The following is a 26,900-nucleotide window of genomic DNA, read 5'->3' as shown; positions in this document are numbered from 1 at the left end:
CATTCTTAATATTTTAATACCCCTTAAATGGACTAGACTAGCACGTGTTATGTGCAATAAATATTAGTTTGCTAGTTAAAACTCACTTTGAGTCACCATAGAACAACTTTCCCATAACCACTGTCCGTTTGTTTCTAATGGACCTGTTTGCCTAACATCTAAACGGCCAATACTTCCTTCACTTTTATGAAATTAGCCTTAATTCCTCTTTCCCCACCTCATACTTCCTTATCTTCATGTTTTACTGGCCAGCTCTCAAGGTTTTATGATCACACGTATGGCCATAAATGTCTCTTTCAGTTAAGAATCTGGAGAGAATGTGAAGTCATATTTCATCGTCTTCTTTCATATACATAGAGAATTTTATCTTTTTTCAAAATTTTTATGTTTTTATTTTCTTTTGAGAGACAGAGACAGAGACAGAGAGGGGCAGAGAGAGAGAGAGAGACACAGAATCGGAAGCAGGCTCCAGGCTCTGAGCTAGCTGTCAGCACAGAGCCCGATGTGGCGCTCGACCCCACGAGCTGTGAGATCATGACCTGAGCCAAAGTCGGACGTTTAACCGACTGACCCACCCAGGTGCCCCATGGGAATTCTACCTTTAAAACATGAAAAAGGGACACCTGGGTGGCTCCGTTGGTTAAGCATCAGGCTTATGATCTCACGGTTTGTGGGTTTGAGCCCTGCATTGGGCTCTACGTTGACAGCATGGAGCCTGCCTTGGATCCTCTGCCCGCCCCTCACTCTCTCCCCTCCCCCCTTTCCCACTTGTACTCTTATCTCTCAAAATAAATAATCATTTAAAAACAATAATAAAATAGGGGGGGAAATGAGTTTTGTGGCTTCTAAGGCTGGGTTAGGGTCAGTTTTTAAAGGTTTGCCAGCAGTCCCATTTGAATATAATCTTTGAATCACAGAGGAGGGGTATCATGATCATAGTGTGAGGCTAAGAGAGCCAGGGTTTGGATCTCAGCTCAACTGACAGGGACCACTAACAAAATGCGGTGTTTCCCTGAGCCTGTTTCCTCACCTGTAAAAAGGGAATCCTAACACCTGCTTCTCGGTGTCCTTAACATTAAATGTGCACAATAGCTGTCACATACATATTAGGTGCTCAGTAAACATCTGCTAACCCGATGAAATGTAAAGAACTTGAAGAACTACCAGGAAAACACCCACCTAATGGCCCCAAAGGGCAGCGGAGAGTTTTTGATAAAGGAGGTAGAACTACTTTTAGTCAAATTACATGGGCAAAGGTCAACCCCTCCTTCAGTTAAAAAGCTGGGGGCAGGGCTTAACCAGGAAGTGGGAGTCCTTCCCTAAGCCTTACTTCAGCCTTGCTAGTCCCAAACCTGAAGCAGCTACAGCCAGATGGGACCTTGGATCACATAAGCCTCCCTAAATGAGAAGCCAAGAAGCCTGCGTGAAAGTTTCCTCTTCAGTTTTGTGGAGAGAGACTCAGGTATAGAAATACCCTTGCTGCCTGCCTGACCTGAAGCAGGAGAAACCACTGACAGCTTCATTCCCAGGTAACGCCAGGGGGCACCAGTGTTCCCAGAAGGACCCAGTTTGGGGCTTCAGTCCGGGATTTGCTAAGGAGGCAAATCTAACCAGGGGAGAGGTCTACTGGGTTTATGAAAAAGTTCTTATGTAAATCTCGGGAAGCCAAATGACGGTGAGGAATCTAGTTTGTTGGGGTTTCCAGGAAAAGGACAGAAAAAGATATATTAGGTTTCTCTTTCATTTCTCCTTTGATGCAGAAGGTTTATAGGGCGGTTAAGCATATATGACTGGCTGGATCATGTATTACACTATGCAGTCCTCTCTCACAGTATGACCAGGTGTGGGATGACGTGACAGCGGTCAGTGGCAGGAGCCCATGGGCATGCTGTCTCCCTCCCCTAGAGCAGGGATGGGGCAAGGACAGGAAATCTGGGTTTGCGCCCAGGGTCCTGAACACTTTGTGGGAATGTGGTCTAGCTCTGTCTCTCGCTCCCCTCAAGAGAGCTCCCTCCTGAGTCCCCCTCCCTGTGAGTGCCTCAGTCCTTTTATAACTCAAGTGCTCTAAGGCTCTGTCTCTCAGGTTAGTTTCTGTTGTGGGAAGTGAAGATATTTTTAGCTCATTTCACTATTAGGGTTACAAAACGTGTTGTCCTCGGAGATGGTAAACGGGAGAGGCATGGAGATATCAAAATGTCTGGAGTTGAGGGAGGAAGGAAGACAGTCTCCTAGGGGCACAGGGAGGGGGTACAGGATGCTGGAGGGGGGCTCTCGGCAACCAAAGTTCAGCTGACAGATAGGCCTGGGAAGTTCCCTGGGGTATGTCTGTCTACAAGCGCACGTGACACCCGGGCCTCATCTGTACACCCAGAGCCGGTGGAAGTTGCCCTCCCTGGCCTTGGCCTTCGCTCGGGGCAGACCCGCACCCAGCAAACTAAGCTCACTTCTGTCCAGCTTGCTTGGGGCACCAGTCAGGACAGCTTCGGTCCCGGAACCACGGGGCACACCATTACCTGCCACAGGAGGGGAAGTGAAATTCAACCTCCATGGTGAATTCACAGCTAAAAATCCCCCAAAGTGTGACTGTCTGGTGATGATGGCTGAGAAGCTTCCCGAAATTCCAGACTTTCCAGCTGAACACACAGCAGCGCCCACACAGCCCTCTGGGCAGGGGCTCCCAAAGGGAGAGGGGACACTGGGGGGATGTTGGCCATTTAGGAGGTGAAGAGGGGAGGAACAGTGAGAGAGGGAAGAGAGGCCAACACGAGAAGCTCTTTGACTTTGCTTGGAAAAGCAGGCTCACCACACTTTGTTGTGGATAAGGAGAGTGGGTGTAGACAGAGGGTCAGGGGAGCAGGGCTGTGGACCCTGAGTCACTGCGTTAGAAAAAGCCTCTCCAGCCTTAGTGTGCAGCCAATGCCCCCACTGCGGGCTCTGAGCCAGCCCGGGTTGGGGAGGGTCACCCAGGGCTTCCTTCCATCCCCATGTGGAATATTTAGGGTGTGAGTTTCCATAAATTCAAAAGTTGGGCTTTTACTTTCCACGGGAATACCTGAGAGCAGAAGGGATCCAACCTGTGATAAACTAACCCAATAATGGTGCTTTAAATGAAGCCTTAGCTACAAGGTCAGCTCTCCCTTCACTGACAATGCGATACAGTAGATGGGAAGACCCTACCTTTGTCAAATGCATTTAGAGTGTCTGAACGGATTCTTTTATGTCTCCACTATTTTATTTTAGCCCAGTTCTCTCCAGGCCCTGGTCACAGCACCCTCCCACCCCCAAAACCCCCACTGTAGGGCTGCCTCATCCGGGCCAATACCTGAGCTCTGCCATGCTTTCTGCTTCTCTCTCATTTCCAGACTTGCCCTTGCTCCATTCCTTTCCAGCCTGTAATACGACAAAAATCTCTTCTGTCACATGGAAAGACTGTGTGCTCCATCGTGACCCCAGTAATTTTCCCCTTTTCTGATCTTGCTCCTGAGTCAGCATCTAGCAAACTCTTTTCTTTCTTTTTTTTTTTAATGTTTTTAATGTTCATGTATTTTTGAAAGACAGAGCAAGACAGCATGAGCGGGGAGAGGGGCAGAGAGAGAGGGAGACAGAATCCGAAGCAGGCTCCAGGGTCTGAGCTGTCAGCAGAGAGCCCGGTGCGGGGCTCGAACTCATAAACTGTGAGATCATGACCTGAGCTGAAGTCGGCCTATTAACCCACGAAGCCACCCAGGCGCCCCAGCAAACCCTTTTCTTAAAGAAGTCAGACCCTACTTCTCTCTATCAGTGCCACACACACGCACACACACACACACACACACACACACACTTTTAGAGTCTTACCACTATACTAGAAAGGTTTGGGTTTTTTTAACTTACGTGCAGGTTTCTTCAGAAGCACAATATGGCTTGAGCGGAGGGCTCACCCTCCCAACCAGACACTGTTCCTGCAGGACCTGAGTGCATTTCTTGCCCAGAGCCATCCTGAGCTGCCCAATTCAAAAGGAATCTTCAAATCTAAAACCTGATCACCTCTCTCCTGACGCAGTCCAGCTCTGGGCTCAGCTCCTGCCACACCGCGTGGGCTGCCCCAGTTCTAACCACCTATCCTGCTCTTGCCTCGCTCTTTCTGGCTTCTCCTCTCGCTCCTCTCTGGCTGCTCATTCTCTTCCCTTGGTCCACCTCAGTCACTTCCTTTTACCTCCGTTCTCAACATCTTACGCTTGCCAGATCTGCATACAAACGCAAGACGTCCAATTTAGTGGGCATTTCAGATAAACGACAATTTTTTTTTAAGTATAAGCATGGTCCATGCAATATTTGGGACATATTATATTAAAAAAATATTTGCTCATCTGAAATTCAAATCCAGTAGGATGCTCTGTATTTTATCTGGCAGTTCTATAATCATTTTTCACTCATTCATCAAATATTTATGGAGAACTTACCATGTGTCAGGCTGGCGTTCGGTGCTAGGAAAGGCAGCCAGGTCCTAGTCCTCATATCTTACAGAATATATACTTTATACACACACACTATATACATACATATTTATATAAAAGGGTGGCTTTTGTGCTAAACCAAATATTTGGATGTTACTAGTTCTCTTAATTGCTGCATTTGATTGCTGCTTAATTGCTTTTATAAACATTAATATTTACTTATAAAAAGGTAACCTATTAAAATAATATAATTGTAATAAATAATGGTGCCAATGTTTCTTGAGCATTTATCATCTGCTGTGTCACTATTATAAGTGACTTATCCACACACAAACTTGACAAAGCAAGTTGTTTTGTTTTTGAGAAGGGGAAGGGGCACCAAGAGAACCGTGTGGAAGCTCCGTGCCCAGCGCAGCGCTCACCTCCGCTCCAGGCTGCACTTCATGACCACCGCGAGGTCATGACCCAAGCTGAAATCCAGAGTCAGACAACCAACTGAGCCACCCAGTCACCCTTAAGTAGGGTTTTTTTAATCCCCATCTTGCAGATGGGAAAATGGAGGCACGAATAAATTAAGAAATGCACCCAGTCACACAGCTAGCCAGCAGATGACCCAGGGCGTGAACTAGGTTATCTAAATCAGGAACCCAGCATGTAAACTACCCGGTACAGAACGACACTTGTTTTCAGGATTGTCCCGGTTTGTCATTTAGTCCTCCTACATGGTCAGTGAGTTAGATAATGGGAGTCACGTTTTATAAATAGGAAAACAACACCTCAGAGAGGTTACTGATTTGTTCAGTCCCTTTACCAATAAGTAAAAAAGCAAGTTTTCAACCCATCTTCTTGCCACAAATGCTGCACTCTCCCCGTACCGTCTGAAACCCCCTTGGAGCTTAAGTAAGCAGCAGCGATGCCCAAAGTGAGTTTCATAAATATTCCTTAATGAGAGACTTGTCCAGACCCTCGTTCAAACACTTAAGTTCTATTCTAGATGTTTTCCAAATATTAACTCGTTTAATCTCCAGAACAGTATGAAACAGGTACTGTTATCATGCCCATTTTAAACATGAGAAACTGAGGCACGGAAGGCCAGACACAGAACTGCCAGTGGCGGAGGCAGGATTTGAACCCAATCTGTCTCCAAGAAGGAAAAAAACATTCCACACATCATCTTCAAGTGCCTTTTTGCTCCAGGCGTTATCCTAGGCACTGGGCATGAGGCTCAAACAAAAGAGCACACAGATGTGCCTGGCCTCATGGAGTTTGTATTCCGTTGAGAAGAAAAAGAATACATCTAGACAAACTTGGGAAAGGATCCTACTAGGAGGCGGGGGGACTAACACCACACCAGGAAGAGGCAAATGGTTGACCTTTGAGACCACGTGGCAGGGGAGGGCAGGCATGTGGGCGGAGGGAGACGCCAAGGTGGAGCCGCCAAGGTGGAGCCGCAGGAAGGAGCATGTGTGTGGTGGAGTTGTTGAAGTGGCCCCAGACAGCAAGTTTCACTGTGAAATTGGGAGACGGTGAGGGAAGACCGATTGTCAAAGCCCCGCCGTAGGACGGGGCTAGAAGGAAACGGAAGGGCGGAGGAAGCACAGTGGTTCCCACCCCACCTCTCGCCATAGCGCTCAGGCTTGGCTTATGTTCAGCTCCTGAGGCAGGTGTGTGGAGCTCAGGAGCCGTGTAAATATGCCCGTGTGTGTAGGAAGCGCCTCGGATCTAACAAGTCTGCTTTGGCCACACTGGGAAATCCATTTCTGTCTCCTCCATGTGCACCTCGATGTTCCGGCATAGCCCCCCTGCAGCCCCCCTCCCAGCCTCGCTTCTGTCAGAGCTCACCCAGACCGCGGCCATTGCTCGCTCTTAGGCCAAGAGGCCTTTGCCCAGGTGAACAGCATCTGTATCAGCCAGTGGGAGCCTCTTCCAAAAAAGGAGAGGAAACAACAGTGGAAACAGGAAGTACCGGCAGGCAGGCAGGGGAGCTATTTCAGCCCCTCCACCTCCTTCAAACAGTAGAACCTTCGGGAAATGTTAGAATATTGGATGAGGCAATGAAGGACCAAAGAAATTAAATGACTTGTCCAAGAACTTTGCACATTAGAAGCTGAGCCAGCCCCAACCATCAGCCTCCAGACAATTTATTTGTACCCTGTCTCACTGCCTCAAGCCTTGTCTGTGGTCAGTGTCCCATTTTCTTTGTAAGTTCATCTCCCTGGAAAAGGATATGGTGGAAAGAAAAGGGGAAATAGATAGGCTGGTTGATCCCATGAATATCACCACAGCTTACTTGCTACCACCAGTTTCCATGCCCAAAGACAGGCTTAAAGTAGGACCATGGAGGGAAGGAAATATGATTAAGCAACACCTCAAGAACAGAGTCAGAGGGCCTGGGATGACAGTTGTACTAGAAGAAAAAAATAATAGCTACCATTTTTTAAATTAATTTTTTCTATAATTTATATTTCATAATTTACATTCAAGTTAGTTAGCATATGGTACAACAATGATTTCAGGAGAAGATTCCTTAAGGCCCCTCACGCATTTAGCCCATCCCCCCTCCCACAACCCCTCCAGCGACCCTCTGTTTGTTTTCTATATTTGAGTCTCTTATGTTTTGTCCCCTCCCTGTTTTTATATTTTTGCTTCCCTTCCCTTATCCTCATCTGTTTTGTTTCTTAGTCCTCATATAAGTGAAGTCAGATGACATTTGACTTTCTCTGATTGACTAATTTCGCTTAATACCTACCATTTCTGAGTCAGATTCTGCTGGACTTCTCATACGTTATCTTATACCCTCACAATATCCCTGCAAGACAACTTACTATTTTTAATTTACCTGCATTAAACTCAGGTTCAGAGAAGTGAAGTAACCTGTCCCAGGTCACACAGCTACTCAGTTGTAAGGACCGGATTTAAACTCCAGATGGTCCAAGCAAGAAGCCCATGCTATTTTTCAGTACAGCCACTGCCGATGAAATTGTAATCTAATGAGATGAGAGAATGGGGCTTTCTGGCATCAGGAGCAAAATGGAGAATGTAGTCCTTAACATATAGCAGAAGAAAACAATATATTATTACCAAAAAAGAAATTATTTTCTAGAAGCATCTGAGTGGCTCAGTCTATTAAGTGTCTGACTTTTGATTTCAGCTTAGGTCAAGATCTCATGGTTCCTGAGTTCAAGCCCCGTGTCAGGCTTCTTGCTCACAGTGCAGAACCTGCTTGAGATTCTCTCTTGCCCTCTCTCTCTCTCTGCCCCTCCCTCCGCTCATGCATGGGAGAACTCTCTTTCTTTCTCTCTCTCTCTCTCTCTCTCAAAAATAAACGTTTTTGGGGCACCTGGGTGGCTCAGGTCATGATCTCATGGTTCATGGGTTTGAGCCTCACATTAGGCTTTGTGCTGACAGCTCAGAGTCTGGAGCCTGCTTCCTATTCTGCTTCCTATCTCCCTCTCTCTTGACCCTCCCTGCTCACGCTGTCTCTCTCTGCCTCTCAAAAGAAAAAAACATTTAAAAAAAATGAAATGATTTTCTAGCTGGAAACCAAAAAATGTGACATTTCATGAAGGGTTTAATTGAACAAAATCAGATTATTATATCTGTCCAGTTATTCATTCAGAAATAAAGATAAAATCCTCCCATCCCCATCATCTTAGGGCTTAGATTGATCTTTCTAAGACCTGCCAGTGATTGTATCACTCTCCTGCTAACATTGTGAAAAGCTCTCTGCTGCCTGCATTGGTGCTCTTCAAATCTGTCAACAGCAGGATTTTTTCAGATGACATATTTTTAAGTTTATTTGTTGATTTATTTTGAGAGAGAGAGAGGGAGAGAGAGCACACATACAAAAGTGTGTGCACTAGTGGGGGAGGGACAGAGAGAGAGGGAGAGAGAATCCCAAGAAAGCTCTGACACAGGGCTCAAACTCACAAACTATGAGATCATGACCTGAGCCAAAACCAAGAGTCAGAAGCTTAACTGACCGAGCCACCCAGGCGCCCCCGGATGAAATCTTCCATGGAGCCCCAAGATGGCAGGAGGTAGAAGCAGACCTATGCGAGCCAGTGGAGAGGGTCAAGGAAGAAGGAAGAAGGAAGAAGGGATGGGAAGGGTCAGAGACCCCAGTTATTTCCCTCCTGAGGTAGCCTTCCCCTTTGCCCACCCACCCTCCCCAAGAAGTCCTTCAACTGTCTTCCAAGGTCTCAGGTCTTGGGCTCCTTTTGGAAAGTACCAACTGATCAAAGTGAGAAAATGCAGAGCTTTTAGCCACAAGTTTCAGGGCCCCACAGTTGGCCCCACTGCCAATTCACTTACTGTCCCTCCCTCCCCCAACCCCAGTTGTTCACGGAGCGCCAACATGTGCTCTTTCAGCCCTTTCGCCACTCTGCAAACACCTCCCAAACTCAACCTCGGTCTACCCTCTGCCCACCCTGTTCTTAGCCCCACCACCCACCCACCCAGGGTGTCCAGGAGGCTTCCCTTGCCTTCTCTCGGCAGGTGTTTCTCCCACACTGGCTGTCTGCAGCTCTGATCTGGTTCCTCTTCCTTTGGAGCTGCCTCTGTGCCTTCTCTCTTCCTTGTCTCTGTGAGGCTGAGCTTTCAGAAAGAACCCTGGATTTCCCATATCTGGTTAGTCCCTGTCTCTCTGCATGAACAGAATAGGTGCTCAATAAATGTTCGTGGCGATCTGCCCGTCTCTCCCGACCTACAGAGAGTAAGGTGCCCACAGGCACAAGGACACGTGTGGACTTTGTTGTTGCAGGCTCGCCATGTGCACCGCCAGTGCCTGTGACCTGGAGGAGATCCCCTTGGACGATGACGACCCGAACAGCATAGAATTCAAAATCCTGGCATTCTATGCCAAACACCATGTCTTCAAGAACACACCTGCTGCCTCCTCGCCAAAGCTGCCGAGAACGAGAAGTTTGTCCCAGAGAGGACTGGGGAGTTGGCCATCTAATGAGTCGTGGACCCAAGTGACATGGGCTTGGAGAACTTCCCCATCCACCGAGAAGGCCACAAACCTGGGCAAGAAAAAGTCTTCCTGGAGAACACTCTTTGGAGTGGTGGAGAAGGAGGAAAATGAACAGAGCCCACCTATGTTCTGTCTGGAGGGTCGAATAGCTGAGTTTCAAGGGCCCAGTCATCCAAGGACAAGGTCGCTTTCTAATGTGGGACAGCATATACAGCATGAAGGTAGGATTTGGGGGATTCTTCTCTCCCACAACAAAATCTTCCCCTTCTTTGTGTGCATGGTAGTTCATCTCCTCCCAGCTGGTAATGTGGTCTGAGGGAGGGCACTCCATTGTGCCTCAGTTTCCCCACTTATCAATATTCAATAATAACTGCCCTGCTTTTCTCAAGACTGAGCAGAAAGTAAGAGAATGGCAGAAAAGGATGACAGGACTGGTTGTCTGGCTCCTCTGGCTATAAATAAGCTTGCTGCCCAAATTCCTGATCCTCTGTGCCAGAGACCAGTATAAAGGAAAGAGCCCTGCAGAGGGGTTCAGCCTGGCACCTTTCTGGAGGTAAGTCAGCTCACCTCTCCGGGTCTCTGTTTCCATCTGTACATGAGGTGTCCTACCCTCCCGACCACTTAGGGTGGATGGAAAGATCAGGTAGCTGTATACAAAAGTACTTTTCAAACTATAAAACACTCCAGGAAAAAAAACAAATCCACCACTGAGAAGCATTTTGATAAAAACCTTCCCTCAGTGGAACAAAATACATTCTACTGAATAAAACATTTTCATGAAGGGCTTTACCATAGAGACTAGCCCTCCGTCGCCAAGCTTCTTCCCCTTCAACAACACCCAGGGTCCACTGCCCAGATTTTAAAATAAACCCCCACTCCTACTGGGTTTAGTGGCTGGGGTAGATTGTCAACAATTAGTCAACAGGTGGCAGTAATGTCTCAATTTTGAAATGGTGTGACTGCCCAGCTTACTTGGAGCATCAACACACGCATGGTAGTTTTCGATCCCTCACGATGATCAAGGAACCTTTAATTTCCCGTTTTCTCCTAAACTTTAAACTTTTAGAACCGGAGAAGTTGGGGGTGAGGCTATCTGGGGAACTGCTCCTCTCTGCACCCCACCCCCGCCCCCGCACCATAGCACAGCCCCCGCTGGGGGTGGTAGCTGACTTCTGGAGCATACAGAACTTGGGGAAGGCACCTAAATAGGCTTTTCTGCTTGGCTCTCCTCTGGATGTTTTCGAGAAACAGAGGCAATTTTTGCAGACCTTAATCTTCTGGTTTCCTGAGACAAATGACACTCTGTATTTCTATAATACTGAAGTGTCATTTGGCCTTTCTCATTTACTAAATTCCAAGATCTTTATGTAGACAGATCTCTCTAAAACAGAAATGATCCCTTCCTAAGGAGGCCTTGCTGGAGATACGTAGGTTCGGTGTATCTTCCCTTCCCATCTTTCTTTTGCCAGTTCTCTTATTTGGCCAGTCATGTGGGTGGTCCGTTGGCTTTTCATGGATGTGACTCAAGAGAGTCTCACGTTCTACTTCTCTTTTGCCATGTATAAATCAGAGCCTCACAGGTGGTGTCACCTGAGTTCTTTTGACTGAAGGTCACAGTTTAGCCCTCACTGCTGTTTCCAGGACTCAGACACCAGGCTTCAGTGATAACTGTAAGGTTACGTCCCAAGATCAAAATCTAGAAGCGAGAGGTCTTAGGAGGTAGAAAAATGGCTGTCCATACCAATCTTAGAAACTACCAACCCAGGTTCTTTGACCTGTGAACCCTTGTTTGTCCACAGCTAGGATTCACTACATGCAGAATGAGTCCTACTCTGCCACCCCTCTGCTAGTAACTTCCAACCTCAGAGTCACCTTATATGCCAAAGTGACTGCTGAGACACCAGCCATCATCTCTCCATCTCTAGCAGGAATAAGAGGAAGCAAGTGGTAGGAGGTTGGAGGGTGGGGAGGAACAAAAGGGTGTCTTTCTAGATAATTCTGTTCCGTTTTAGAAAGCTTTCTCGGAACTGCACTCAACTTTTCTTACATCTCACTGACGACTCTTTACTGTAAAGAAGGCTGGGAAATGTAGTCTGTACAGCTGAACCCATTGCTGCCTGTGACACTTCAGGGGTCCCTTGCTAAGGAGGAAGCAAATGGACACGGGAAAGGAAATAGCAGTCTCAACCTGCCCCTTCTCTTTAAAACAAATGCCTCCCAAGGGCACCTGTGTGGCTCAGTTGGTTGAGCGGTTGTGAGTCTCACTCTTGGTTTTGGCTTGGGTCAAAGTCGGGCTCTACATTGGCAGCATGGAGGCTGCTTGGGATCCTCTCTCTTTCCTTCTCTCTCTGCCCCTCCCTTACTCATGCTGTCTCTGTCTCTTTCAAAATAAATAAATAAACTTTAAAACAAGTACATACTGGGGCACCTGGGTGGCTCAGTCGGCTAAGCCTCCGGCTTCAGCTCAGGTCAGATCTCGTGTTTGTGGGTCCGAGCCCCGCGTCAGGCTCTGTGCTGACAGTTCAGAGCCTGGAGCCTGCTTCCGGTTCTGTGTCTCCTTCTCTCTCTGCCCCTCCCCCTCTCATGCTCTGTCTCTCTCTGTATCAAAAATAAATAAAACATTTAAAAAAATTTTTAAATAAAATAAAATAAAACAAGTACACACATACATCCACAAAACCAATGCCTCCGGCCCAAGGCTGGATGACAAATCCTTCACAGTGCTCTCTTGCTCTCCTTAGAGTTGTAGTGACACCACCTTCCCGCAAATAGACGCCAAAGGATTCACAGCCTTTCTGTCCTCTCCACCCCCCCATCCAATTTCCCCTTTCCTATCAGATGAGATGGACTCCAAGAAGGGACTCTTTTCTTCTCTCAGTGTTTAAAATGAAGGTATTTAAAATGGGAATATTAATAAGGACACTTGCTGGAACGAGCACTGGGCATTGTATGTAAGTGATGCAACACTAAATTCTCTAGAAACCAATACTACACTATACGGTAACTAACTAGAATTTAAATACAAATTTGGAAGAAAAGAAAGAAAATGGGCATCTTCACTAGAGCTAGTTCACCTGAGTCTAAATGTGCACACTGATACTTTTTCCTGCACATACGTCACCTGCCTCCCTCCCTCCGTGCCCACCAATCCATAGAAAGTGAGATACCGTAAGTGAGTCAGTCAGACTGGGCCTGCCAGTGGTCTCCTGATGGCCCTGCCACATGATGGGGGCTGGGATGAGGAGGGACAGCCTTTGGGGGCTTCGTCTGCCTCCTTTGAGTGCAAGATGGGCACAGTGTGACGTTAGTGGGAGAGCCATGTGCTGATCACCCCAGACCAGCCACACAAGATTACAGAAGGGGAAAAAATCCCCATCTTCTGCCAATTCAAGAGATGGCTTTCACTGGCCCTGGGATCCAGCCTCCTTGTCAGGGGCCACGGGTGGCCAGCGTTCAAGAGAGGAGGCTGGTCAGGCTGCAATAAGGTGGCAAGTATATATTTGGTTTGGGTGTTAAAATGGGAGAGAAAAGCACCAATCCTTCTCTTCTTGACCTTCCAATTCTTCTCTCTCAATTCACTCCTTATCTCTTTTTGAACCCTGTGGACCAAACATAAACAATATGGCCTTTTTAAGAAAACCATTATGTGTTTGTTTTTTAAGGAAGGCATTGTGGACAAAGCATTAGTTCCCGTGGTCTCCAGTGATGCCCGGAGCGGGAAGGCAGAGCACCAACCTCTCATGCTGTGGAGGGGTTCTGGGAGAGAGGGTCCAAACTCACCTTGGCATGTCAATGCATGGGACACAATCCCACCTGGGACCCAGGCTAGGCCTCTCTTAGCCATTCTGATTTACAAAGCCCAGGAATTCCCCTAGGCACCCCAGCCTTCCAGCCCAAACCCCACTCTGTTGCTTTCTTCAAGTGTGTAAATGGGGTAGTGTTTTTCCAATATTACTCGGGCTCCATATGACACCAAAGACAGAGCTTGCACCAATTTCTAAAACTTAAGAACTTAGTGACAAATCAACAGTGAAAATTTTAGTCCCCAATAGCTCAGGAATACCACCTGCCCCCCCAATACCTCCCCTGCCACCCGACCCCATCCCTGACGAGAGCAGAGCTGACTCGTCCCTTCACAGGCTAGGACATTCAGGGGGCCACTGTCATTTAAACCTTCATGCCCCCACATGCTTTATTCTATAGTAATGTGTGCAAATACATACCTCTTGTCTTGGATTATAAATTCTCGAAAGCCGTGGATTGCACTTTCTATACCCCGGGATACCTATTGGCATTAATTGCATGTTTCCCATTAGACGTGGAGGAGAGAGAAGACGTGTCACTTTAAGAGCAAGGGGAGTTCAGTGTTGACTTGATAATGGGCTTGAGTAATGAATATGGTCTGAGAGCAGGGATATTTCTCTTTCCTCAGTGACCAACCCCCAAAGGCTTGTCAAACTCTTGAATGCCCTCCTCTGCACGTAGGGGCCGGCTCTCCCAAGATATAAAGGATGTCCAAAAAAAAAAAAAAAAGAATAAAAATAAAAGCATAATGAGGATTCCCTCAAGCAAAGAACTAAGCACTTTCTTTTGTGTTTTTTCCCTTGCAAAGGGGAAAGGGGACCCTAATTTTGCAAGACTTCAAAAAGAGGGTGCAGAAGGGCAATTGTTTCAAGGTGGCAATCATTCCTCTGTGTGCTCCTCCCCCATCCTGGCCTCTGCCAGGCAACTGCCAGAGCTTTCTGAAGAATGGCCTCCCCAGCACACACATCCCCCCACCTCCTGGGCAGCTTCCTCTCCCTCTAGGCTGGGCTTTTCATTTGGGGCGACTGTGCATACCAATGAGCTAGACCAAGGCCTTCTGGGAAAGGCCTCTCAGCACCCTTTCTTTTCGTTTCAGCCGAGGACCCCAAAGTCGCTTCCATTGCCAACCGCGTGGCCGAAATTGTGCATTCCTGGCCCCCAGCCGAAGAGGTCCACGGCCTGGGGGAAAGCCGCAAGGCCAAGGGCAGTTCTGTCCATCAGTTCGTCCAGCGCCAGGGCCAGTGCTCCCAGCCTCGAGCGCCCAGTGCTAAGAAAGGTAAACTCCCCTTCCATGTGCTTGGGTCTTCCACGCCCGGCTATGCATTTGTGGGTTCAGTCAGTGCAAGGCTCGGCAATTCAGGGGTCTCTACTGCCCTGGACCAAAGGCAGGACGGCAGCCTCCCGGAGGCCCCGACCTTTAGCTCAGGCGGCCCAGGCAAGGACGGCATGCCAAGAGTTTGAAACAACGTGCCAAGTTCACTGTTAAGTGCACAGTCTCAGGCTGAGGGGGAGGAGGGAGCTCAAAGCGGCGCTCAACCCTGTCCCCGGAGGGAAACGCGCTATTGGATTGATTTAATCCTGTGGACCACGGCCACGAGCCGGTTTGCTCACTGGAGCGCACCGGGTGTAGACAGAGTCTGGGCCCAGGGATGCATAGCATTGCCCTGGGCTCCTGTGAAAAAGGAAGGTGGCAGCGTCAGAGCCCAGGTCAGGCACACAATGTGAAGCAGAAGTGAGAAGTGGTGACTGGACGGGGGTCAGCTGCCACCAAAGCCAAAGCCACAGCCATAGGTCAGACCTGTAGTTCCCAGCAGATGTGCAGGAACTCTCAAGTGGAGGGTAGCACAACCACAGGATGAGAAGTTCAGTCCCACTTGCCCTCACTGGCGACTGTCCCTTCTCGTGGCTCTCCTTCCCCAAACTCCAGCCGAGGGGTTGGGGCAGAGGTGGCCCGGGGTCAGCAACAGCCAAGTACAAGGTGCAGATGGTGGCCCTTGGAGCCCCGGAGGCAGAGCTGTGAGTCCGCCTGTCTCCTGCCGCATTGTTGGGGCCACAACCCACCCCGCTCCCCCAGGGCTGGAAGAGAGGAGGCCCGAGCATGCTGCAAAGTGCCTCCACCTTACTGTGATGTCCTGTGTATCTGGGTGATGGAGAGCGTACCCCTGAACCAGGCTCAGGCTGAGACTCTTATCTTCTGTGCACATGAGAAATGCAGCTGTTTGTCACACGGACTCTCAGAGAGAGAGAGAGGCAGCAGTGTCAGATAAAAACTCCATGTATGCCTTGGAGACCCACATTTTGGGTTCTCCCAGGTGACTTGAGTCTCAGACCTCCCACTTCCCTTGCCTTTCACTAGACCTTCTTGGGATGTGCAGGGCTGGATTAATTCCTGGCCTTTCTCTCTTCTCTGGAATAAACATGACTCCATGACTTCAAAGATCATGCCATCAATGAGAAGTGTGCCTGTATCAGTAACTGTCTTTTCTCCATTCGGATTCTGTTTTGTAGCAATGGCCATTTTCCTCATGCTCGGTGGGTAGTATGTTTTGAGATAAGAAAATCATACTCCACTGGCCCTGTTCCAACGTCCACACCACAGGCCAGCAGGGGTTGTGTCTCTACCTGCCTGTCATTTTAGGCTTTGGAGTGGGAACACGTCATAATTGTATTTATTTATACCCCACCTTGTTGTAAAGTAGGCATGCAAAGTATACATGTTAGTAATTAAAATTAATCAAATCAAATTTGAAAGGTAATGTAAAAAAGAAAGTACTAGCAGGGGAAATGAAGGTGGGTTTAGGAAGGAGTTTAATTCCCAAAATGGGACCCACATATTTGGCTCTATACTTTCTAGCAGCACAAAGGCGGACAATGGCCAATGGGAATTTATGGGGAATTTTATGGAAAAAGCTAGAGAATCCTACCGATGAAAAAGAGGGTTCTCCTAAATATCTTCGGAGACAGGATCATATGTCATGAAACCAATATCTTCAACCACATTTTTTTATATGTTTATTTCTGAGAGAGAGAGAGAGAGAGAGCGCTAGGGAAGAGCAGAGAGAGAGGGAGACACAAAATCCAAGGCAGACTCCAGGCTCTGAGCTGTTAGCACAGAACCCAATGCAGGGCTCGAACCCACGAACTGCGAGATCATAACCTGAGCTGGAGTCAGACCTTTAACCAACTGAGCCACCCAGGCGCCCCTCAACCACTTCTTCCGGTAAATACAGTGATGCATTTCATAGTGAGAAGTGGGGCTCTGAGGGAAAATAGAAGAAAGGAGAGGTGTGTAGAAGAGGGCATCTGGAGCGGTTTGTCCTCATCAGACAAAACGAGGTAAGAGTTAAGTTGCTAAGAATTACAAAGCACATATCTCTCTCAATCCCTAATCAGGCTACAAGTATTGTCTCTGAGGGCGGGGGGGAGTTAAGATTATATTTTTTCTTAAAAGAACTAACTGGAATTTTCCCCCGACAGATGGAGAAGAGCAAATAATAGCCAAAATCGTTGAGCTGCTGAAATATTCAGGGGATCTGTTGGAAAGAGAGGTATGGAACTTCTTGAACTAATGTGATTTGTCTTCTGGGCCCACGCACTGGGACAGAGAACGGAATCGTACTGCAGATTATATTCCTTTGCAAGGTCTGGTTTCCACTGAGTCCTAAATTTTATTTCCCTTGGACTCCAAATTCTTCATGCTGGCAGCCTCTCAAAAATGAATCACTTTGGAAAACATAAGTAAACCTTCTGGAGCCTCCCTGGAATTTCTGGAAATGAAAAATGTAACTTTGTTATTGCAAGCAAAGACACCAATAAATTAAAATTCGCTGAAGAGAATTATGAATCTGGTTCCCCGTGTAACTGATCCTCGGGGAAGTTTAGACTCTTGCGTTTGCACTGCAGTCTGGATAGCGATGTCCCACCCCCACTCCGAGGCTGGAGTCCTTCCCGAAACCCCCCCCACCCCCCGAGAGTGGCTGGACTGTTCTCTGCTCGGAAGTCTCTCTCCCTCTTAGCTGGTTGGCCAGGGAGGCCGATTAGTGTTACTCAGAGAACTTTGCACTTCCTGCCATTTAGAAGTCAAGACCCATCATTCCCGTCAGGAAAGTGTGAGAGTGTCTTCAGATACAGAGCTGGTGAACGGGACCCCGGGATTCTGTGCCATTGCCCACAGAATGCTGAGTAGCCTCTAGGGTCGGTCAGTCAGGGAGGGGCCTGTGGACCCCTTTCCTTATCCTGCCACCCTCTGTAGATAGAAGTCAGGCCCCATGTGGCTGTGCAGGAGGCGAAACAACAGTGACCGGTCAGCCACCCTGCCCCGCTCTAGCTTCTCAGTAGGTCCTCTCTCTATGCCTTTGTCAGCAGTGTGTCCAGAGGATGGTGACCGGGAGGGTGTGTGAGCATCAGGTCCACAGGTAGACGATGAACAGGGCTGCCGAGAAAGGAAGTAGAATGTGGTGCATGACTTAAAGGCACTGCTATGTTTCTTCAGAAACATATCCTTGGATAGGAGTTAGGGGGCAATCGATTTTAGGAATGAACTTTCTAGTACTCAGGGCTGCCTTGTGAAGGCATGAGCCTCCTGTCACCCAAAGAGTTGCCAGTAGATGCCAGTAACCCGCCGGCAATGCAGTCCTAGTCCTGGGAGGCACGGATTCGAATCCCCCAGGATTCTTTACAGCTTGAAAGTTCTGTGGCTGTCATGGCAACCTCCTTCCCAGCCTCCCTCAGAAGTGACTTGCATTGGGTTGTGGAGGCAAGGGACAGGGGGTGGTATGAAGCTGAACTTTGTGGTTCTAAAGAGAGATGCTCTCCTCTTCATCTAATAAATTACCACTTTAAAAAAATCTCACTTTGCTTGACGTACTCTCTTGACGATTTAGGGTGACACATTATTTACGCAGAAAATATGGTTGTTTCCCCAGTAGAGGAGTCTGGTAGGAACACAAAGAATGTCTGACTTTGCTGTGTGGGTATGGGTTCCTACCAGAGGGGACAGCGGCTCTGTCTAACCCTAACCCTAACCCTAGCCCCCAGCCCCATGGCTTCAGAGCGCCTGCAAAGCCCCTCATCCCTGAGACCACATGCACCTTCTGGCATCTTCCTGAGATGCCAGAGGCAGGTGCAACCCAAAGGAGCAAAGGGGGAGGGGCCAGGGTACTCCACGGAAGTGTTTCTTTCTGGCATTTGATTTTTCTCCCGTTCTGGTGGAGTCCAGGCTCCCAGCTGCCCACTGGGGTTTTGAGTCTAGCTTCTTCAACCGGGTCACAGATCAAAAGGAGTCCATTCTTGGTGCAGAGGACGCTAGTCCTTCTTGCTTCAGATTTATAATTCAGACAGGACCCTTGTGTCCCATGGAAATTGGGGGGTGGGTTGGACTCACATAAAGGACACCGCTCCGTCGAAATCTTTACCTAGCAGCTGATGCATCCCCCAGGGATATCCCTTTTAGAAACAGTATTTGTTGAGAATCTGCTTAGCTTATCATTACTCAAAGATAGAACCAGAGGATTCCCAAATAAACATTCAGTTTCAGAAATTTCTAAGTTGTCTGACTGGAATCCAGGGCTTCCCACTGGGTGGTTTAGTGGCCCACTGTTGAGTTTTGCATTGGGTGAGGGAGGCAAGGGACAGGAGGTAGTATGAAGCTGCCCTTACTAAGTGCCTCTCCTCTTGTACCTAGTTGAAGAAAGACAAGGCTTTAATGAACAGCTTCCAGGACCAGCTGTGCTACCCTGTTTTCAAGATCATCACAGACCAATTCCTAAGGGGTGTGGACACCAGGGGAGAATCAGAGGTCAGAGCTCAGGGCTTTAAGGCTGCTCTTGTAATAGACGTCACGGGCAAGCTCACTGCCATCGACAATCACCCCATGAATAGGGTGCTGGGTTTTGGAACCAAGTACCTCAAAGACAACTTCTCGCCCTGGGTCCAGCAGCACGGTGGATGGGTAAGTGCATCCTATTTCAAAATGAATCTTCCCAGAATTCAAAGGAGATGGAATAGAAGGTTGTGGGGTTTTTTTTTTTTCATTTTTTTTTTTTTAAGTGAAGGGAACACATCTTTGAGGCAGTTCTCATGGATTTAGAACAGTCAAGTGGCAAGAGATATATCCCAGTGATGGGAACCTATTTTTAGTGATTATCTCCATCATCAATAAATATTTACTAGGCTCTCAAAGGGTACCAAGGGGGTACTGGTCAGATATAACAGGAAATGAAGAGATGTCAAGATATAAAATGTTTAGATATAATTTCTGTTTTCACAAATTTTGCAGGCAACAGAAGTTTGGCAGTGAGACAAGGAGAGGCAAACCGTTCCTTGTTCTCTTAGCTGCTGACAGGCAGAGAGACACAGCGTTCATGATATTTTGTCATTGCGGCTTGAACCCAACCCTTTTGACAGGGTCATTTTGATACAAACCAAAAAGCAAACCATTAAATCTGTATCTTTTTGTTTAGTTTTAAATAAAATGTATTTTTTTTAAGCCATCTCTGCGCCCCATGTGGGGCTGAACTCACAATCCCGAGATCAAGAGTCACATGCTCTTCCCCGCGGAGCCAGCCAGGCGCCCCAAAGTCGTATCTGCTTTTAACTACCTGCTGTCAGGCGAGACAGACATTTTCACCCCCATGACTTTCTCCTCATTCCTTGAGATTTCCTCAAAGCTGCTATACGCAGACGGACTCATAAGGTTAACCTTTTCAGAATGCTTTAGCCCATAGTTTAGCCCGAATATCAGTAGGTTTAGGGCACTTGTTTGTTTGTTTGTTCAAAACCTTCTTGGAAGCACTGGTCTTTGTCCCACATTATCTTTAGTCTCCTTTCCACTAGAAGGGAGCAGGGTAGCTGGGTTGAGTCTGCCCCACACATGGTCAGTGTGTCCCAGAGGCATCCAGCCCTGGTCTCTTGGTTTCCGGAAGGAACATAGGGTTGATCTTGCCAAGGGACTGATGTGCGTGCTGTGGTGGCCTGTGAAGCTTACCTGGTGCTCTGCTCTCCACGCCTGCGCTGGCCACGGCGGCCATCAGTGCTGATCTGAAAGGGGGGGGCGGCTCTTAAGGTTCTCAACTCTTGCTGCCTTGACTCGTGTTAAAAGGAGGGGAGCTGTCTTGATGTTATTTTGGCTTTAACTGTTCTTTCTTCCAGGACCTCCTTAGGCCCCTCCTCTGCCCCAGAGCCTTTCCTGACCACTCTAGCTTAAAGGGCCTCACCAGCCTCTGACTTCTTACAACATTTCATATCTGCATGATAATTAAATACAGGAAAGAATCATCCTTGTTGGGCTTGTTAATAGATTTATCCAAAAAGATTGTAATTATCAACTGGGCCCACAGGCCAGTTCTCAAAAGTCTATTTAGTTAGTTAATGCAGTTGAAATGCCAAAAGTCTTCTATAAAAAATAGTCTACACCAAAAGCACAAACAACAAAAGAAAAATTAAATGGGACTTCATCAAATTAAAAATTTTTCTGATTCAGGGATGCCTGGCTGGTTCCGTCGGTGGAGCATATCACTCTTGATCTTAGGGTTGTGAGTTTGAGTCCCACGTTGGGTGTAGAGATTATTTAACAAATAAAAATCTTTTTTTAAAAATTAAAAAATAAGTAATTTTTTTCTGTTTCAAAGAACATTACCAAAAAAATTGAAAAGAGAACACACAGAATAGAACAAAATATGTTCAAATCATATATCTGAAAAGGAACTTGTATTCAGAATATGTAATAAACTCCTACAACTCAACAATAAAAAGACAAAAGCCAATTTTGAACACACATTTCTCCAAAGAAGATATACAAATGGTCGATAAGCAATTAAAACATCCTTGCTTGCCATCTTTATGTCAACATTAGGGGAATGCAAATCAAAACCACAGCAAGATATTTCACACCCACTAGCATGGCTAAAATAAAAAAGACAAATATTGGTGAAGACATGGAGAGAGTTGAACCCTCATACATTACTGGTTGAGTTCTAAAACTTTCCCTTTGGAAACAATTTGGCAATTCCCCCAAAATATTAAAACATAAAGTTACCAATTCCACTCTTTTATATTTCCCCAAGAAAATTGATAACAAATGTTCACATAAAAACTTGTACATGAGGGGCGCCTGGGTGGCTCAGTCAGTTGGGCGTCGGGCTTCAGCTCAGGTCATGATCTCACAGTATGTGGGTTTGAGCCCCACATCAGGCTCTGTGCTGACAGCTAGCTCAGAACATGGAGCCTGCTTCAGATTCTGTGTCTCCCTCTCTCTGACCCTCCCCTGCTCACGCTGTCTCTATCTCTTAAAAATAAATAAAAAACATTAAAAAAAAAACTTGTACATGAATGATCATCACAACATTCATTATGCATAATAGCCCCAAAGTGGAAACAACTCAAATTTTCATCAGTTATGAATGGTGAATAGCACACCCGAATATGGTATGTCCATTGCAGTGGAATATTATTTAGCGATAAAAAGGAATGGAACAGATGCATGAATCTTGAAACATTATGCTAAGTGAACGAAGTTAAAGAGAAGGGCCATATGTTGTATGATTCTATTTTCATGAAATGTCCAGAACAGGCAAATTTGCAGAGGCAGATTAGAGGAGAAGAGAGAGAATGGGGAGTGACTGCTAATGGGTAAGGAGTTTCCTTTTGTGTGATGAAATGTTCTAAAATCAGACAAACGAGATTGTTGCACAATTCTATGAATATACTACATGGCACTGAATTATATATTTTAAAAGGATGAATTCTATGATATATTTCAACAAATCTGTGTGAAAAAATGGTGGATCTAATTCTAGTGGGTGTTGTGAAAAAATGGTGGTTCTAATTCTAGCAAGCAAATAAGAAGACAAAAGAAAAAATAATACATTTTTATTTACTTATTTTTTAATTTGGCTGCTGGTGCTAGAGAGAAAAACAATTCTAATTAGAGAAGATCGATGGGTTTTGGGTAGAAATAATAAAGGGAATTTTCAAAGTCTTCAGAATTTTATGGCATTGTTCCTTATCATTTGCAATTTATTAGTTTACTTTTCCAGGTCATCATAAATCTGAATTTTAAGTCTTGGCCACAGTTAGGTTTAATTTGGAGCATGTGGCTGGAAATTGGGAGGGGGGGAAAAAAGAATGAGAGAGAAGACAATAATTTTTCCAATGCAAAAAGAGGAGTTGCAAAAAAATAAAGAAGGAGGATGTTGATAAAAGAAGATTTATGAGTTGATATGAGCTATGAAAGCATGAAGGAGATGTGGACATCTGTGCTCAGTCTCCATGCACAAGAAAGAAAGATGAAACTGGGCGGCAAGCCTCTAGGGACTTCCATTGGCCCCTGGTATTTTGGTGGTGCTCCAGGGTGTCCTTATAGTGGTATGGAAGGAGGAAAATGAGTCCTATGCGCCAGTTTTCCAGGGTTCCCAGCTATTTTGCGTTTCATGCAAGTACATCTAACCTTCCCAAGTAAATTGCAAATCCAAGGGGAGGTTTATGTATTTTATGCTTCTTTGTCACTCAGCACTCCCATTCTTTCTACATACATCATAGATGTTCAGCCAATACTCCTAGCATAATCAATCAATCAAATGAATGAATAGCAACTGTATCTAAAAAGCATGTTAGGGGCACCTGGATAGCTCAGTGGGTTCTTTGTTTCAGCTCAGGTCATGATCTCACATTTCCTGGGTTCAACCCCCACATTGGGCTCCATGCTTGGGAATCTCTCTCTGTCTCTCTCTTTCCCTCTGCTGCTCCCCCACATGTGCATACTCTGTCTCTCAAAAATAAATAAACTTTTAAAAAATAAAAAGCATGCTAAACTAGTTCTCATGAGATTTTAATTCACCGCTTGGCCATTTTCCTCATTGTAAAGGACTATTCAAATAGTTACTGTCTGGTCATACAACATCCATTTCAAAGAGCTTTGCAAGGAGACCTCCATAGTGACCTCCATAGTCTTCAACCTTCCAATATCTACTCTTTTGAATTTTTTTACTTTTTTGAGTTTTAAATACAGCATCAAAGCCTTTTCCCATCTAGTCCATCAGCCCTGGATGTGTAACCTAAGTCTTTCACTTATGTTTTCCTTTCAGGAATACTAAGGATGCTGGTCATCTTTCCAAACCTTCTCCCAACCCTAACATAGTCTCCAAAACCCAGGTCATGCCTGGGATAAGAGAGCAGAGTTAACAGGTATATGTTTTCAGTTCAACAGTGACTCAAACTTGGAATTTTATGAATCTCTTTCTCTTTTTCCCCTCTAGGAAAATGTACTTGGAATATCACATGAGGAAGTAGACTGAAACATCAGAAGATTTGTAATCTGGAATACTCATTATTCAACTAGGATCCTGTCTACATTGGTCGCAGCATAGACTATGGGAGGAAATAAACATGTACAAGGCAGAGGGAGCACTGAAGTTTTCAGAGTCATTGTTCCTAGGAATCCAGAGGCCTGAGGGGAGAGGCCTTGCCCGTCTGTAGCTCATAGAATGTAGTAGTGTGGCCGGTAACATCCATGGTTTTCAGGTCCTCCAGTGAGTGTTGGAGGAAGACTAGGAAGACAAGTGGTAATTTTCCTTTCAGATGTTCAGAACAGAAACAGTCATCTTGCCTCTGTGGGCTGCTTTAGGGAAATTCTGTTACAGATATTTGCTGATCTCATGAGGGTGAAATGATAAATTGTGCATGTGTTTACTCTTTGGTTTTCTAGTACCATTTCTTTTTAAACTACACTTGGGATGGTCTAATAATGACTTGTTTCAAGTCTATCTTTAGGAAGACGTTGCTATTCATGTTGGTAGACAGAGTTCAAAGAGACTGTGGAGTTACCACTATATCCACTAGTTTGGGGGAGATACTACCATGTCTGCCTTTGACTCACTTTTCTAGAAAAATGCTTTGGCAGTTTGAAAAACTTCCATTTGACAGAAAATAATTACTTCTACCTCCCTCAGCAATCTCAGAGACCCCACCTCTATTTCTCAAGGACTCGGAAACTTTGTTATTTTTTTGTGGTTATCATGTTAAAGGAGCATCTTATGGGGGCGCCTGAGTGGCTCAGTAGATTAAGCATCCGATTTTGGATCAGGTCATGATCTCATGGTTAGTGGGTCTGAGCCCTGCGTTGGGCTCTGTGCTGACAGCTCAGAGCCCAGAGCCTGCTTCAGATTCTGTGTCTCCCTCTCTCTCTCAAAAATAAACATTAAAAAAATTTTTTTAAAGAGTATCTTATGGTTAAAACAAGTAAAAAGTAATAGTACTAAGATGTCCATGAAGATCGAATGAGTTAGTTTATAAAAAATGCTCACAACAGTGCTTGGGATTTAGTGCTGAGTGGTCACTTATGTTTAATATTATGTGCTGTTCTCAGCCAAAATGAAAATTTCCTCTCCTCTCAGAGCAGTCATTGATTGTTTTCCTGAAATTCCTGTTCAGAATGAGGTTTTATAGTAAGTGAAATATGTTTCACAATTGTTTAAGAAACAATAATTATTGAATCAATCATTTTATAAATACTATCAAATTACAGTCTTACAAATTTCTGGACCTATAGCACCCAGCATGTAGCCTGATGTAAACCAGGTGTTTAATAAACCTTTGGTGAACAAATAAATGAGTTAATCAGACATACTTCCAACTTCAAGGGAAAATGGACCTCTCTAATATCACTACTCTACCCATCTTAATTAAAATGAGTTATTCTCCCAGAATTGGATGTGACAAGACTAAAAGGAAGCCTATGTAGCCAGAATCACAGTCAAAAATCACACTTTGGTCTGGTGTCGTCACAGAACATGGATGTCTCAGTCTCCACCACTGAACCAGAAATTGTGAGCCACTGCTGGCCCCGCTGCTGCTGAAAAATGAAACTGCTACCCCCACTCCCATCTCTTCTCCCTGCCAGGAAGAGTCATCCCAATCTTGCCTCACTGTCTCCAAGGTAAAAATTCCAGGTGGATTATTTTGGTTAGCTGACCCCAGATCATGTGCCTGTGCTCCAACTGTCAAGAGCTAGGATAGTGGGCTTGTTCGACATTTTCAGTTCCTTATGGAAGGAAGACTCTGTTTGCCATATTTAAGTTACATAAGGTAGGGATTCCCTAAATAGAGGAGGAGGGCTCAAATGTGGGCAGTCCCCATTTATAGTGACAAATATCCATTATACAAGTCTTTTTACCCCCACTCCTTCTATTTACCTTGGCCACAAAAGCCAAAAGAATTTTGAGTGAGTTACAATCAAATGTTGCCAAATTATTTGTCCAACTCTTGTGATGTGGCTTTTGTATAATTGTTTCCCTATACTTTTCTGACTTGTTCACTTGAAAGACTGTAAAAACTCTAGGGAGATAATTATTTAAAGGCATTCTTGTGCTTTTTAATCTAAGTACACAAAAAAGATAACTAATGTTAGACAGTATTTGGATTGCAATTGTTTGGGTCTCCTTGTGGAATTAATCTGTAAGAAAAACACATGATAGGCCCTGATGAGGGGAAGTCTATGTTTGATCTGTAAAGTGTGACAATCTGAGAAATAAACAGTAACTTGACAGTGCATGAAAGAGGAAGAACCAATGATTAGTAAACCCTGATACCACTGTTGATAAATGGTGAATGCTGAATCAAACCTGGAGCTGTGGGAAAGGGTAAATAAAGAATGTAAATCAGGTAACAGTGGGAAAAAATATATTCCCTTTTACTTCCTGCCCCCATACAGAAAGTCATAAAGGATAAGGATAAAGGCATCAGGGATAAAGGAGTTTCCTTTTGTGGATGGAGACAGTAGAGATCCCCTCTTCTCCCACTTTGATCCAACCATTCCACATTATGTATTTGCAACCTTGTGCCTCTGAGCCTTTATAACAATATTTTCTCCCCTCAGTGTGTCTTTGCCTCCTGGTCCCCTTTCCTCTTATTTCCACTAATTCAATTAACTCCAGCCCATCTTTCCAAAGTCACTCCTTCATTTTTCCAGGAAGCATTTGCTAACCCTCCTTTGGCTGCCACAGGGCTACCATTAGATACCTTCTCCACAGTATACTGTTTATAGACATTATACTATACATTATGCCATAAGAACTAATCTTTTGCACTGGATTATAAATGCTTTTGTAAACAAAAATGCTTTTGTAGACAAGTAGGATGTCTAATTTAACTTTGTCTATCTAATGCCTGGCATACTTTTAACATACAATTGCAAAATCATATACCTTAGCCTCACTGCTATAACTGGTAAATCAAGGAGATTGGAGTATGGTCCAAGATATGTGTAGTTTTAACAAACTCTTCAAATGTTCCAATGTCATCTGCAGCTTCCAGCCAAGATGAAGTAATAGCAACCGAGTTTAAACTCCTGCTTAAAACAACTGAAAAAAAAAAAAAAGACAAACTATATGAAAGGATAGTTTTCAGTTTTCAAGGTATTGTGCATCAGGTAATGAAGGACTAGTCCCTGAGAGATGAGAAACAGAGTGAGCCCTGTGACTGCCCGCGAGTGCTGCAGGTAGGGTTTCCAGGCTATGCTGGAAGGAGGGGAACAGTATAGGGATCTGTAATCTCCTTGAGTAGAGGAGATAGAGCCTAGGATGCCAGGAAGGCCAGGGAACTCGAGTTTGCAGGGCGAATAACAAAGAGAACAGAATGGCACACAAGGCTTCAGAGATGTGCAGGCAGATCTCTTCAATGCCATTGAAGTA

At 45.6% G+C, this 26,900-nt stretch overlaps 1 protein-coding gene across 3 annotated transcripts in view; it reads left to right on the top strand.

Annotated features, from left to right (window-relative positions):
• The window catches only part of BCL2L14 (BCL2 like 14), a 35,478-nt gene extending 11,577 nt beyond the window's left edge, over positions 1-23,901 (top strand). The window contains exons 2-7 of one of the 3 annotated variants that reach the window (XM_029954341.1): positions 8,934-9,065; positions 9,199-9,632; positions 14,312-14,491; positions 16,693-16,763; positions 18,899-19,165; positions 23,469-23,901. In XM_029954341.1, the coding sequence (XP_029810201.1) occupies positions 9,206-9,632; positions 14,312-14,491; positions 16,693-16,763; positions 18,899-19,165; positions 23,469-23,507 (984 nt within the window). In that variant the 5' untranslated portion in view covers positions 8,934-9,065; positions 9,199-9,205 and the 3' untranslated portion in view covers positions 23,508-23,901. Of the gene's footprint in view, positions 1-1,317; positions 1,530-8,933; positions 9,066-9,198; positions 9,633-14,311; positions 14,492-16,692; positions 16,764-18,898; positions 19,166-23,468 lie in introns of those variants that run through there. The other 2 variants (XM_029954340.1, XM_029954339.1) reach the window with 2 other exon arrangements.
• Positions 23,902-26,900: the final 2,999 nt, after the last annotated feature.

This window comes from Suricata suricatta, chromosome 10 (genome assembly GCF_006229205.1).
Source record: "Suricata suricatta isolate VVHF042 chromosome 10, meerkat_22Aug2017_6uvM2_HiC, whole genome shotgun sequence".
Lineage (NCBI taxonomy): Eukaryota > Metazoa > Chordata > Mammalia > Carnivora > Herpestidae > Suricata > Suricata suricatta.
Note: the sequence above shows the minus strand (reverse complement) of the source record. Positions and strands in the feature narration are given on the sequence as shown.